The sequence below is a fragment of the Xenopus tropicalis genome, chromosome 2 (genome assembly GCF_000004195.4).
Source record: "Xenopus tropicalis strain Nigerian chromosome 2, UCB_Xtro_10.0, whole genome shotgun sequence".
Lineage (NCBI taxonomy): Eukaryota > Metazoa > Chordata > Amphibia > Anura > Pipidae > Xenopus > Xenopus tropicalis.
This window is the reverse complement of record NC_030678.2, coordinates 42,401,546-42,417,787: the sequence shown is the minus strand read 5'-3', so window position 1 is coordinate 42,417,787 and position 16,242 is coordinate 42,401,546. Positions and strand designations below refer to the sequence as shown.

At 38.9% G+C, this 16,242-nt stretch overlaps 1 protein-coding gene across 7 annotated transcripts; it reads right to left on the bottom strand.

Moving 5' to 3' along the window:
• Window positions 1-4,781: 4,781 nt before the first annotated feature.
• mettl27 (methyltransferase like 27) lies at window positions 4,782-16,024 on the bottom strand. 7 transcript variants are annotated; one of them, XM_012956392.2, is made up of 7 exons: window positions 15,948-16,021; window positions 14,854-14,921; window positions 11,558-11,695; window positions 11,343-11,471; window positions 8,446-8,581; window positions 6,892-6,984; window positions 4,782-5,106 (listed from the first exon to the last, which is right to left on the bottom strand). In XM_012956392.2, the coding sequence occupies exons 3-7, from the start codon at window positions 11,675-11,677 to the stop codon at window positions 4,880-4,882; spliced, it is 705 nt and encodes a 234-aa protein (XP_012811846.1). In that variant the 5' UTR covers window positions 11,678-11,695; window positions 14,854-14,921; window positions 15,948-16,021; the 3' UTR covers window positions 4,782-4,879.
• Between the last annotated feature and the right edge of the window lie 218 nt (window positions 16,025-16,242).

Here is a 16,242-nt window from a genome sequence, read left to right as displayed (position 1 = left end):
ACACAACACTTTATAACTTCAGACCTTGCTTAAGTCATTCATTTCAATGGACTAAATTCAGGTGGCAAGTAAATAACTGGGTAAGAATAGTGTAAAAATGGTATAATGTCAGATGGTGATCCGTGGTGTATTTTATCATGGTTTTTTAACAGTGTGATACATAGGCCCTGTAGCGTCTGGAAGAAACTGTGAGACTGCAAGTAAAGTAGGAAGGACTGTCAGAATAGCACTGTAAAAGCAAAAAGTGTGGGCTGGTTATGTATAGTGCCAATATAGACAATACAAGTACAAATCTGAACAAAATAATTGTGTAATGAAAAAATAAATCATCCAAACATCTTTATAATGAATAGTATTAAAATACATGGACATTAGGGCCCCCAATGTTGGCTATTGTTATGCCTCATAGGCATCATATACTTTGATAATTATCTATAATATTATAGAATTTATATCTTAATTATATCTTTTTGTTTAGCAGTGCAGGGTTTAGATATTGGTCTGTGCTATCTGCAGCCATAGCCACTTGCAAGTGGTTGCTGACCCTTCTTTTAAAGGCAACATCAACCTCTGCTACAATGTGCTGACCTACAGCCACAGTGCCAGTAATTCTAGGTAAATATATATATTTTTTCTAACAATTTACTCTTTTGGCAATGGCTCACTGGAGTCGTTGTTAGTACATTGGCTAATGTTGCTTTCAAACTTGATGTAAATCAAGGGACTTATTCTGGTGGCACTGTCAGATACTGTACAGTAGTTTGCTAGTGGCTGTATGGGAAAGGGAAACAATACCTCCCCCAATTATGACTTACATGCTCATTAAAATATTAACAAAAACCATGAGTTGGAATATTATACAATGAAATAAGAAGACATACACGCTTGTCCCCTCGCAAGCGCCTTTTTTACAGAGAAAACAACCCCAACTGTGACAGTCTAACCTCATAGTTTAAATCTTCCATCCCCTTTACCAGTTTAGTTGCAGTCTCTGCACTCTCTCCAGCTCATTAATATCCTTCTTAAGGACTGGAGCCCAAAGCTGCACTGTATACTCAAGGTGAGGCCTTACCAGGGACCTATAAAGGGGCAAAATTATGTTTTCATCCCTTGAGTCAATGCCCTGTAATATACAAGACAGAACTTTATACTCCTCCAAAATGGACAGTCGCTAGCCTTACCTCTATGCTGTAAGCGTAAAGGAACTGTAACATCAAAAAGTTAAAGTGTTTTAAAGTAATTAAAATATAATGTGCTGTTGCTCTGCAAAAAACTGGTGTTTTTGCTATAGAAAAGCTACTATATAAATAAGCTGCTGTGTAGCCATGGTTGCAGCCATTCAGGTTGGAAAAAAGGAGAAAAGGCACAGGTTACATAGCAGATAAGCCCCATATAATGGGGGTTTATCTGTTATCTGCTTTTCTCCTTTGAATGGCTGCCCCCATGGCTACACAGCAGCTAACTTATATAAACTATAGTAGTCTTTCTGAGGCAAACACACCAGTTGTTTCAATGCAGGGCAACAGTACATTATATTGTAATTACTTTTATACACTTTCATTTTTTGGTGTTACTGTTCCTGGCACTACTGTCTGTCCTTCATAAAGGGGTATGCCTTCCTCTCCACATTACAATCAAGCTAGCGCTGCAGACGGGACAGTAGCAAAGAGCTTAACATCTAGCTTGTAGATTTTTTTCTACAGCAAAGCAGGAGAGCTCCATAGGTACTGATCTTTGCCATGGCCCTTTTTGGGCCCTGGACATTTTGCAGTCCTAACTATGGAGATCCTAATCCACCTGGGGCACCATGCAGGCTTAAAAACCACTGAAATTTCACTTATCAGGTCAGTTACTCAGATGGGGTATCCATTGCATATCTGCTCCATTCAGCACATTGAGGTGCCACACTTTGTGCTCCTTCATCTGTTTTTGTCACTGGCATCATCCTATGTCTTCATGCTCCTTTCCCACTACTACCACTCAAAATGATGTAACCTTATCCTAATTGCACTGGTGCTGCTTTCCCCCATTGACAAGCTGGTCACAAAGAGCATGCTGTGTTCTTTATGCCTTATGAATGGACTGGTGCAGGATAATATTGAACATACAGATAACATACAAAATACAATAGAGAAGCAATACAGGAAGTAAAGAGGGCCCTGCCCAAAAGAGCTTACAATCTACAATCTAGGAAAAGGGCAAAGCAGGAGAGCTCCATAGGCACTGATCTTTGCCAATGCCCTTTTTGGGCCTTGGACTTTTTGCAGAGCTAACTTTGTTTCCTGATACAAAGAAAGGTTTAGTTAGTTCCTATTGCACACTAATAACTAACCCCCCTGTGTAGCAATGAGACAGCCCCAACAACTGGCAGCAGAAAAGCTTAGAGATGTGATACCAAAATAGTGTAATGGACTCTATACCTGTACATTGCATTATCCTCAGGTCATTGATAAAATGCAAATTCCCCAGCCCCCCCTGGCTAAAAACATGCAGGGCCTCAACCTCCATATTGGGAGCCCCTTTGTGATATCCAAGCACTGATAACACTTAGATATTAGGCAACTAGAGGCTTGCAGAGAGTACTCCAGTCAGGGTACCTGTGGCAGAAGGGGCCCTTATTCATTTGAATGCAATTTTCTGGTCATAAGGGGGTGAGGCTTGAGGGAGGTTAACAGGGTTTAGGTGGATCATTATTGAGGTTTGCATTTCTGGGCACAGAGGGGTTTTAATAATGGGCAGGGGCATTTGCACTCTATACACAAGGAAAGAAATGGCAGATAACCCTGGATTTTTATAACATAACAATGTTGTTTACATTTTTTCTTGCAGTGCGGTTATGATTTATCCACTGCCATGACTTTTGATCCATTGCAGTCACTTCAGTAAGCACAGAATATTACTTTATTTCCTCACTTATTATATTAAAGTTGTTTGCTTTAGAGCCGTTCTAACACAAACTTCTGGTCTGTGGGGAGCCCACCAATGAAATCTGTGCCCTGTGCCCACTGTTACCTTAAAGAGGCCCTAAACACAGGGGCCACACATGAAGATGAACATACATGCATATCTATTATATAAAACATCATAATTTGCTATCCCAGGAGAAATTTTAAATAAGTTGATATGTACACTATGTAGCCAGAATATTAAATTCTTCTCAGTAGCGCAGGTTTCATCTGCGTGTTTCCCATGTCCTGGTGCTTGTATGGCAGCAATAAAAATAATAGTAATAAAGAGAAAGCTTCTCATTCAACAAGAATGTAAATCGCTGAAACTTCACAATTATAACAATACATTACCCCCTTCATATGAACAGCTGCTTTTGATATGGAGAAAAACATTTTGCGTTTAAATAATCCTGCCATACCCTTGGGTCACATTCTTGTTTAGTGAGGAGCCTCTTTCTGTTGGTTCCCAGTGCTGCTCTGGTTCTATATTTGGCCAGGGATTTTCCATGCCATGAAGGCTGTTATAGAATTAGCTGAGAAGTTCCCTCATACGGAAAACACCCGAAAATTGATGAACCTCAAAACTTTCATCAAGCTTTATACTAAATTGAGGGCGACAACTTTATTAAATCAGAGACTTGCCTACTGACCTGCCATATTATACAGGGTAAGACATAGGTAAAGGGTCAGGGGACAATACCACTTCCATAATTTAATGGCATCTCTATACAGGCATTGCTCAAAGTTCCCGCTGATGTTCCTGCAGCTTTGCATTTGTGTTTTTTATTTTTGACTGGATACAAAATATTTTTTTTAACCCTGGTGAGCTGCCTTGGGAAAGTCAGAGAAACTTTCCAAAAACTGAACCTTGATTAGACAAACTCAGGCAAGTTGTAGGAAAATCTGTGGATGCCATTGGCTTTATTAAGCACTGGAGATGAGGGCATCAGTTAGAAAGTGGGGAGAACAGCCTATTTCATTTAGTTATTTTTTCCCTAATATTTACCACAGAAAAACGCATGCACTTTCTATTTATTCCTATGGGATTTTTTTAGAAGCGTATTAAAGTGAAAATACGCTTAAATATGCTTCTAAAAGTCCGATAGAAATGAATAGAATTGAGTGAGTTTTTTTGTGGTAAATTCTAATCTCACATTTTGATAAATCTGCCCCTAAATGTTAACTGCTTTTAAATAAAAATATCAGAGAATGTGTGTATCAGTGAAGGACTTGGAATCAGTACATTGAGAGAACTGATCATGGGGGTGAATGCATTTGAAATGCACTGTATATTTTTTTTTTATAGAGGCCTGCAATATTCAGGGTATAGTTTTGCTGTAATATTATCAATATACTTAATTTACATTGTACCAATATATTCCACTTCACTTAACAGAAATGTACACTATCTTCCATACATTCCTAAACAACACCCCACTGCCTGCAGTAAATGAATCTACCTGATTATTCCGCCTATGTACTGGGCCAAATCAGACTGATCTCGTTGTTTGGCCTCCAGGGTTTAGCAGACCTTAGAGGACCTTATTAATGTGCTGATGTGGTCCCCACCCAACAGGATATTCTAACATGCTTCATAGATATCTGGGTGATTCTTAGCCAGATATTGGTTGGACAGGCTGTCAGGAGGCCCCCAATAAACTGCTAACTTGGTCGAGAGCTTTTATCTGCCTGTGTATGGCCTCCTTAAGGCATCGATAGTAACTATGACCCTATGATTGCTGAGCATATTTTTTCTGGACATACAGTACCTTCTTGCCCTTATAATATTCATCACCAATGAGGATTTGTGTTAGAAAAAGTAGAAAAAGCAAATCAGGAGCCTTATTATTTATTTAAAAAAGTGCCATTGAAAATACTGACATTTTTAACTTACGAATAGGTTTAACTAATAATCAAGCTTGGAAAACTACCTAAAACTTAGCAGCACATTTCTGATATAAGTATATAACACCAGATATATAGTCTGTATCCACTGTAACTTCCTTTTCTGATGTGGCTTTTTCCCATTTCTCCACTTCCTTTATTGAGATGCAGTCCCACAATCCCTGGGTTTTTAGGGCAGACAGTTCCTGCTCTAACGCTGCTTTATATTGAAGGTTGGATTTGTTGCTGCGAGTTGTAAGACAAACAAAGCCACCTGCAGAGAAAAAAAGAACACATTAATTTGAAAGCAAGACATCTGCCAAAGTCAAAACCTTAATACCCCTGCTTCAAGGGATTCTGTCATGATTTTTATTTTGTAGTTTTTATTACTAAATTATACTATGTACATTGCAAATAATTTATTCTACCATTTAAAGTTGTATTCTTGAACCAGTAAATGTATATTTTAGCTGTAATATTGGTGTGTAAGCAGCCATCTTAGGTCACTGTGCCTGATCCTGTGCTTTCAGAAAGAGCCAGCAATTCACAGTGGAACTACTTTCAGATAAGTTATTGTTTATCCTACTCAATGTAAGTGGAGAGGTTGTGGCTGGACTTGGGTGTTTTACTATTAAGTGCAATTCTTATAACTTCTACTAGGTGGGGCATTGGAGCAATGCAGGTGTCAGGGAGCCGTTACCTTTCCATTGCTGATTCTGCTGATTGGCTGCTGGGGAAAAGGGGTATGTGTGATGTCACTCCAACTTGCAGCTCAGCAGTGATGAGTGACTGGCCTAGCCTCATGTCAAACAATTAAACACATTAAATATAAAAAAAACGGTTTGTTTCTTTGAAAAATGGATTTCAGTGCAGGACTCTGCTGAAGGAGTGCTATGTGACAGAATGCATTTAAGTGTACTGTGGGCAGAATATGCATTTTCAATGTTCAGGGCTTCAGAAATACTGGGGTCCCCAGAACTACATTCCCCATTATGGATGATCTTTTTAACCATGTGCTGCCCTAAAAGCATTTGATTGTCAATACTGAGTGTCCACATTATACCGGCAAAGAAGGAGTGCTTTGGCAACTGAATACAGAACCCTTACTGAATATGGCATGTAGATACAGTACCATATGTGTATCTTTTCTGGCCTCTAAATTCATATTATTGATTCAGTCAGAACATTGGTCAGAAGTCAAACCCTTTATGCTCCATGTTTAGTCCAGACATACAGCTGGAGGTTGTGTGGACTAACAGAACATGGCACAAATCACTTAGCATTGGCATCAGTGTTTCTACAACAGACATAGGTAATGCCTATTAAAAACAATAGGCCACAAGTAATCACTATGGGGGAAACACAGGAGCACAGGGCATACAGTCAACTGGAATACTGGGGGTAACCTTTACTCTAACTGTAGAACATTTGAGTTCCTTTATGAAGTAGAAACATGTTGCTGAGGAACAATTAGTAGTTATCATCAGAACTCTGAGAGTCATCTTGTGTCACTTCTTATTAAGAAGATTGGGAAGTACCATGACCATCACTTAAAAATGGCCTGCGTGCATGAAGTGCAGTTGTTCCCTTTAGATCTTATTTAGCCCATTGTGCAGTTTTGTCTGGGTATCAATGCAATATGTAGGTATGCTGGCAAAAAATTTAGATTTGAAGTGAATTAAAGTGAAGAAAACTATGAAGTAAGCTGTAGAAAAGATTTCATGTCACTACAATTCCTGGGCGCGGCTCATGTATTGTATCATTATATTAAAAGTGACATGCCAGAAAACAGCATTAGGAAAAGTTAGTGATGTAAAAATATGGTTTTTTTTTGTGGAGGGCATGTACAAAATTATCCTTTTAAAAAGACTCCTTGTTATGCCAGGATTTATTCTGTTAGGGCTCCAAATATTTTTTTGTTGACTACAAATTTGGCTGGCAGGGCAGTGGGTTTCTTAGCCTGATTTTGGCATGTACAATAGCAATTTTACACAATGAGTCACTGTGAGAGGTAGAGAATGGCAGTAAAAGTCCAAAAAAATGGTGTTTTCTTCCTTACCCTGTTTGGTAACACGTAACAGCTCAGGAATCACGGAGACTGGAACCTGTCCATCACTTAGTGCTCCGACAATGATGACTGCGTTGTACAAATCTGAAACACAGGGATGTACAACCTGTGAGATAGGCTGTGTGACAGCTGTGTGTTATATAACACTACTGACAGCATTTTCGGAGGGTAGTAGTTCAGGTGCCTGAATTGCTTTCTGATATCTGGGTCCAAAAATAAATTTCCTTTTATTAATAAAAGGGAAATTTCACCTTGCATCTCTATATTTTGTGCTGGTAGGGCTAGTGTGCTGCTACCCAAAACCAGCATTCCTTTACTACATTTAGATGAAGCCCCTCAAAATATCCTAAACTTTCCATCTTTACTAAGTACAGGACAAAATTATTGTGCAATCCTCTGTGTCAGAGCACAGGGTACTTAATGCACTGAGGATCTTAATGGCATGCCAGAATTATTATTATTATTAACACTTATTTATGAAGCGCCAACATATTCCGCAGTGCTGTACAATAAGTGAGTTTCATACATTGGACATACAGAGTAACATATAAAGCAATCAATAACCAATATAAGAGGTAAAAAGAGCCCTGCCAAAAAGAATAGCAGAGGATCTCCCAGTGGGCCATAGCCTTTGTAGGCCCCAGCCAAAAACAATTCACACCCACCCTTTCTTAATTTCAGGATAGGCCTTTTTGGAGAAGGAAAGGAATTTTGGCATTTTATTACCAATAGATTAGCCACAATAGTGCAAGCTAGAACACTATATTTATTCTGTAGAAAGCTTTAACCCGAGTTAACAGCCCTTGAAGCCAAGGGCCATTTTAGCTTGGTCTCAGTAACTTCTATGCTGCAGCTCTGGCTGCAGGTAGCTCAGATTACAGCAGAGAGGTGAGAGAAGGGAGGGGAAGAGAGGAGCAAGCTGTTTAAAATTTAGGACAACATTGCCTGTTTAGGTTAGGTACAGGTCAGACTGGGGAAGTGCCCTCTTCTGCTGCTCCCCAAAAATCCATATCTTGGGACTAGAGGCGCATGTAAAAGTAGCATATGAAAATAATGCAGACATGGGTTACGTGCAGGTACTACAATGGCAACATGTGCGGGTCAGGGAGAATATTGAGTTCACTAACATACACAAAGTATATATATATATATATAAAATAAAATCTAGGGCAGTGCGCCACAAATATAGTATGCCCCTATAAAGCATGAAGTCTGAGGTTGTGAAAACTGAAATGTGAGATTTTGATGGGCTCTAGTGTATCTTACATGGCCAAGGGAGAAGTAAATAGGTTGTTGAAGTAAAGAGAAGGGGCCTCTTAAGATGTTTGGGGTGTGGTGGGGGTAGTAAGAGAACTATTCTTTTGCTAGTGATCCAAGACACAGTATTAAATGTTAAGGCACAACAACTTTAGTTGTTTCTACAAGATACCAGCTATGCCAATATACTATTTAGATTTGTACTTATTTTACCAGCAAAACTCTTGCATACAATATACTGTATTTCAGTTATTATTTTTGGCTCCAGGAATAATCACAAACTTTTACCAGAGGGAAAAGGCAGTGATTCTTGACCCAGCATGCATTGCTTTAGCTCCAGGTACAGTTCCTTGGTTTCAGCCACTTGAAGCATGCCAGTACTGCCATCCACACCATGAAACAAGCGAAATCCGCAATGGTGCAACTGGAAAAGGGAAAACAGCAAGTTAGAAATGTATCGTGAAGAGGACTAAAGCATTATTGTCTCTTAAGACTCTGTATACATGAGGGAAATGAAGAGGAGGAGCTTCAACCATTTTGGCAGTGGGTAGGTGCAGAAAGAACCACCTTGTGTCATAGGCCTGATTGATGCCTTCACCCAGTTAATGCTGGGGGCTACTTGTTAATAGGGTGAAGCTTGGGTGGACCAGGTGCAAGGTTATTCATGTATACTGGGCCCCACTACCTCAGAGTGGGGAATTAAAAAAATGTTATACAAAAATATGGTTTGTACGCCGAATTATTTACAGAACAATATTCTGTCATTTTTCCACCTCTACCGTCAATTTTCAAACCATTTTGTTAAAAAGTGGGTGTGGTATTGGGTACAATCTTTTTGAGAAGCAGTTGTAGCCACATTTTTATAGACATTTTTTATGCCAAAATGTCTTTGCAATAACAGGCCTGCCCAACCGATACCTGGCTAAAAAATTGTGTGCCACATGTACTAGTAGGTGTACACGTGCTCAAGAAAAATTCAAGCTTGCTCTAGTCTAGTCTATTCTCATAAAGTCTAATTTGTTATTAACTTTCACTCTGCAGAATAGTAAATGCTATCCACTTATTGCTTTGGTTACTATGACCTGTAGCATTTTTTATTCCATCGCCCTGAAATACTTAAATATCTGATATGGGTTTGCCTTACCACAGACACGGTCACAAAACCGATCTGCAATGACCACATTCCAAAACAAAGAAATACAAATGTCACATGTGTCAAACACCAGCTGAGAATTGTTTTAATTTATTGGTGGCAAGCAAGATGGCAACACTGATATTGTGGTTAGAGCTTAAATGCATGATGGGATCAGACGCTTACTTGGGCCAATATGCCTTCAAGATTTATTATTGCTGTAATGTAATAAAACACTTTTGGAGACTAGTGGTTCTCTGTTGGTTTAACTCAGACGGGAAACCACAAGGATACAAATCTCTACATAGAACTAAAAGGGTACCTAACAAGAATAAGAATAATTTCTTAGGATGTCAGAAAAGCTGACGAAACTTTGAAATACTGGAAAGGATTAGCCAATAATTTGGTTACTTCTAAATACATTCACTTGCCTGCTGTCTGCTGACCTTTCTTCATATATGTTACTGCATGTTAAAGTGGGTATGATCAACCAGATCAGCAAGTACAGGCCGAATAGAAATCGGTTACCCAGGGCCCATCAGGTTCCCGACTCAAGGACCCACCACTGCTCCCCGTTCTACCACCAGCCGCACCTGCACTGCTAACTTATTGTGGAAAAAATAAAGGTGGCTGTGTATTCCACTTTGGAAAGCATGGCCGTCTTTATTGTTTAAGGTAATGAAGAAACAGCCGGCACAACGGATCTTCGAGCAGCAGGATTAACCCTGCGTGCTTATTTCAAATTAGTGACGTTTCAGGTGTGGGCCCCTTCACCAGACATGTCTGATGAAGGGGCCCGCCCCCGAAATGTCACTAATTTGAAATAAACACACAGGGTTAATCCCACTGTTCGAAGATCCATTGTGCCGACTGTTTCTTCCATTACCTTGAGTACTAGGGGGGTGCCATCCCCACAGGCTGTGCACTGGGTTATACATATTAGGAGAGGCCAGGAGTGCGGGTGATTTTCGACAATACATCTTTATTGTTTCACAGCAAGTAAGCAGCAGAGTGGGAACGGATGGGGGTGGAGTGCGATGCAGGCAGGTGGGTTTTTTCCAGGGTTCTTCCCACCCTGGATATAGGAGCAAACAACTTATCACTAAGTGAAATCTGTTATCCAAAAAGTTTGGAATTAAGAGAAGGCCATTTCGCATACAGCCCATTTTAATCAAATAATGTAGATAAAAGTGATTTTCTTTTCCTCTATAGTAATAAAACAGTACCTAGTACTTGATCCCAACTAGATAAAGCAATATAATTCATGCTTACTGAATTTAATGCTTAAATTATCTTTTCATAGACTTAAATCAGAAGGACAGACATTTTAAAATGTTACTGCAAGCTAGAATGCTATATTTATTCTGCCCTAGAGGCTTCCTCTGTTTAAGATAGCAGCTACTATTTTAGCTTGGTCTCAGAAGCTTCTGTGCTGCAGCTTTGGCTGCAGGTAGCTCAGATTACAGCACAGTTGGGAGGGGAGGAGGAGAAGGGAGGGGGAGAGAGGATCAAACTGAGCACACTTGTGCCCTGCCATGAAGGATTTTTCTGAGAGAAGGAAGTCTGATACCGAAGAACATGTGTACACAAAGGAAGAAAATCAATCCTGCATTTCTTTTGATAAAGGACTCAGCTTTTTGTGAGTGTTTATGGCTGTATTTACATACAACTTTCTGCTAAACTTACTTAGTTTTTACCTTTCTTTCTACTTTAAGGAACAAAGATCCAAATTAAAGAAAGACACCTTATCCAGAAAATCCTAGGTTCTGGGAATTCTGGATAACATGTCCAGTACCTGTACAGATTGTAATAGAGGAACTTGGAGAAGTTGACAAACCTGCAGCGAACTATTTACATCTTTTTGCTTTTCTCTGAGAATTGCCATTGGGGATTAGCCACAAACTATGTGTAACCTGTTAGTATACTGTAACTCTATAATTCATATACTATAAAGTGTCCCCCAAACTAATCTCCCACATGTAAACTACAAGGCTTAGGGAGTAGTTGCTGCAACAGAATTTGGATTGCTCACTGTCTTGATATCTCATGTTACCTCTTGGGCTGCCAGTCCAGTGCCACATGCTACATCCAAGACCAGCTGTGATTCCCGGTTAGAGCCGATAGCAGACGCTAATGTGTATGCAGCTAGATATGGGGCTTTGTATTCCAGCACAGATACATCCTTAAACACAAAACAAAAATAACATAGCCATAGTAGACAACGTTTATTATAAGAAAAGAAAATGTAAAGTAACACAACGTCATTACCTCTTCATACTCAGGTGCCCAGTGATCGTAGAAGTGTAATTTTTGAGCAGGGGGGCAGTCAGTGTGAGCAGAGGAGATAATGCCTCTTACTTGCTGCAGGCTCTTATGTGAGGTAGCCATTCCGCCCTGTCTTGTTCACTGTCAATTCATGACAAAAAAAAACCAATGTTAATATTATTAGGTGGACTAATAAAACGGTGTACTGACCTTAAAACATTTAAATCTTAATTCGTTTTTTAGCAGTCCTTTATAGGGCAAAAATGCTTTAAGACACAGCCCTTATTAAAATAGATGTTTCCCCCTAATATTGTTGATGCTCATAAATACAGTACATACTTATACTTCCCCAGTGCACTTGTCTTAGCGTCTGTGCACATACCAGAGTTACACCCTGTAAGGATGCACAGCCACAATAGGCCATCAGAGGGAAATGGAGAGCATATCATGCAGCAGAGGATTGGGCTTCAGCTTTGGAGGGGGGGGGGGGGGTTAGTGCCACATGTTATTATGTACAGTGTTTCAACATAATCCATTTAATAAAATTCTTTAAGATGTTCAATGGAAGGCTGCCTGTCAAGAAACTACCTCTTTTTGTCCACAGCTCTTCTATAGAAGATGATGATGTTGCTTTTAAGTACTTTTAATGTGCCAGTGCTACCATATTCATGTAAAATGGCTAAAATTGTACAAGTAGAAAGGAATTGACCTACAATCCCACAATGATGAGGAACATATATTATATGGCCAAAATTGTTAGGACATCTACAGAAATCCAATGAATTGATTTATTGAAAAGATGGCAGTCTATGATGATGCCATGTTGAAAGTCAATGAACTCTTCATTACTATCTATTGTTCTGCCATCTTTGTTGCTGCATATTAAATGCCTGTGTGCTTATTATACAGGAAGGATACTTTTGACCGTAGAGCAAACCTGTGTACAGTGAGAAGCAAAACAATCCATCTAGATGTATTCTTTGTCTACTGGAAAAAACATTTTATGCTACATGTCTTGACAGATATGTTCTGTGCACATACTTTCCCAGCCAGAGTGCTGGATTATAATTGTTTGGCTAGACCTACCATATATGTTTATATAAATACATATATAATACATATCATTTCATATGTTTTTCTTCTTGGCCTATATTGTGCCAAGGCTTTATGAATTATAATGGTTATAATGTTATTTTAAATCACCATAAAAAAAATTCTGACTGGTCATCCAAGGGCAAGCATTTCACATTCATCACCTTAAAAACAGAACAAGGCATTTAAAAAAACTACCTATTCCTTCAGTAACTTTGGGGTATATGTAGCTTTTGGCAAATATACTAAAAATACATATTTTGCATTGGTGTATTTCTTAAAAAAAAAAGCTACAATGGCAAAATATAAAACTGTCCATAAAAAAGGTTCCTCTGCAGTCTCCTGAGAAATTACTAGTAATGTACTGTAATCACATCAAGCCTCATTTTCATTTAAATAGCTGGAAGACTGCCCTATGATTTTGGCTGGTTTAGACGTGCCACTATAGTCTTTTATATTGCTAAGATAGCAGGGTGTAGCATTTAACTGATCAAAAAGAAAAAATGTTACTGAAAGGATAATCTAGAGCTCCTAAGATCATCTGTCAGCCCAATGGCAAGTCCTGTTTGGCATAGAGCTACCACATTATTGCTCCATTCTCTCTGGCCAGGTGTTTGGAATACTGAAGTGCCACCACGTTCTAACACTGGTATTTAAAAGTAACTTTAGTTTCAAAGCAAAGTTAAAACTGTTTTGACCAATTAAAATCCTAATGGAAGGCCAATTTGAGAAGTCAGATGATGACTGAAGCCAAACAGACATCTGGCCATAATTTACTCATACACTAATATCAACTGGAAATAATCAGAGGGAATGTAATGTTCATCAAAAATATTCTACAACAGCAAATGACCTGAAAAGCACTGATTTAATGACCACGTTTTACACTATAATATTTTAAACCCAATTATTAAGAGAAGGAAAAAATATTGTGACAATAGACACCTGCTGCCTTGGAAGGCAGTCAGTATAATCATTACATTTTCCTGTTCTCTCATTAAACTAAAAGGAGTGGCCAATTTCTAAATATTTATTCTAGTTTAGTGATATTACTTTAGTGTAGGGGAGACTAAAATTTACCAACTCCTAAACTGAACCCTAGGCGCCTTCCTTCTACACGGTGCCAGAACATTCCCTTTGTGCAGTGTGGTGGAAAGGACTGCTGGTCCCTGGTGGTGTCAGACCTTGTCCTCTATTCAGTGCTGGTGTTGCTGTAAATGGGTGAGCCAAAATAGTCTGCATGGGTCTAATAGCAAGAAAAAAAGGTCCCAAAAACACATTTTTTGGATTGGTAAATTGCAGCAAACAGTGTGTAGCTTAAAAGGCATGATTTTAATACTGGGAATGTTGTATGCATGCTGTATGCCATTAAAGGACTGCCATCGAATTCCACAGGGGTCATACATAGTCAGTACTACTAAAGTGCTCTATCCTTAGTTATTTACAAAACCTTACTCAGGTTCAGTAAATCTCTGTACTTATAGTAAAAACATGCAGGGGATAACACTAGACTTTTTGTCCACTGTTTCAACACATTAGGACTCATTTACTAATCACTGGGGCACAAGTAACAAGTTCTTGCACCGTAGGGAAAATCCTGTTCTCTCCTGTAAGGCCAGGGCCTTGTTGCGGCCTGTACCTCCTGCCTCTCCCTAACTTGCTTGTCTAAATGATGCGCAAGTCAGGGGTGTCTAGATGCCGCCACCTCACACCGCTCATCAATAAACTGCTGACTAACCCAGTTGGCTCTGTAGACCCTGGGGAAGCTGCAGGTCTCGGCACTCTAAACATACAATTTCCACAGAGCAAAATGCAGTCTAAAAATGGCAAAAAAGGGCAATTGCAGCCCTTTTTTTGTACTTTACACACTGCATTTGGATTTGCCAGTAACCCATACTGACATTTGTTATGTGACACATTGTTTCTGTGAATTAAGTACTCTGAAAAAAGCACACAGCATATACATTACATGGTATAGATAAGGAAGATAAATCCTGTATTGGAATGAGGGGCAGTTAACTACTGGGCATTTGGCTGCTTAGGAAGTGACACAAATGCCCTTAGGCCTTTTATAAAAGTCATATATATTAACCTTTATTGTAATTTTCTTGCATTTAAGTGTTGCGTTCGAAGACATCAGCTCTGCAAGTTTTAGCAAGAACCGGCACACTGCTTTAGTACAAAAATCAAAAAAGAACATTACTTACACAACTGCACAGTGGACTGGTTGTCTCTCGGGGCAATTTCACACTGATGGCATACTTGAGTTTTTAGTCTGCAAATACACAATGAATGGCTACAGGTCACGACAGGTGACGACACAAAGGGCAATTTCTAAACATTAGACGATTGCCACAAGTACTAATTGGTAATCTATTTGTAGTGTATAATAAATATATATTTTAAAAACTGTAGAAGAAATACATTAAACACCATATTAAGCTTTCCTTGCTCTTTAATGCCTATCATCTAAATCACAAGCGGTGCTTATTTAACTTGTGATTGTTGGCTATAAATGAGCTATGGCCGTATCTTAAACAAAAATATAGACCTCTTTAATTTTAGACAAACAAAACATGAAAAGCAAGTCATTTTTGGCAATAACGTGTGGTTATATTTTTGTCCAATAGACAAAACACAAGATTTTTTTTTTTCGCACAAAGCTCTGGCTAGGGCACATTTTCAAGTCTGTTATGTGCAATATTGATTTAGATAATAAAAAGCAGGCTAGAAATGTGTGTCTTGGAAAAACGTCTAGCAGTTCAGGCCAGAAAAGACACATAGATTGTGCCTGTTTTCATATATCATAAAACAATGGAGCAAAGGAAGAACAGAGAGCAGTTAAGCAGGCTGGAAGAGAGGACACCCTTGCCAGCTAAATCTGCCATTGCACATTGCAAAAACAGGTCCAGTTCTAATCCACAGAGAGCTGTTTATGGTTTTCATTCTCCACAAACTCTAATTCAATTTTCATTATATTGTTTGAAATATAAATATATATTTTATATAGCAGTAATGCAGGAGAAGCCATATGCTTGCTTTGCTTGATAATCTCCAAATGTCTCTTCCCACATAATAGCTGAAAAGCCACAAAAATGTTACGGATCACTGCATTGTTAAATAATAAAACCAAAATCTAAACAAAGAAACAATAGGAAATGAGGTAAAACAATGCAAAAGCTAGCAAAGTGAAGTGCAGCATGAAATAAAGGTTATAATGATTTATCCATACTCTGAAGCAGACTATGAGAGCCAAGACAAGCACTTGCTTTCAGACATATACAGCAATACCTTATTTTACCTTACAGCAGTAGCACAGTGTATATCTCCATGCTGCTGTGTCTGTGTCTGCGGAATGCACTTCCCACAATGCACTGCACAAGGAAGTGTTTATTCTCTCTAAATAGCTAGCCAAGCAGTGCTACAGGTCAAGTCACATTAACCCCTTCAATAGCTACACACTCTGCTCCTAGCTCTTTCTTTTTCCTTTAGTTCTCAATAACATGATTTCTGATCAAACTGCTTTTCACAACAAATTACTATGCACATTTCATTTTCTTTAAAATCACTCTATAGAATATGACTTAAATACCACA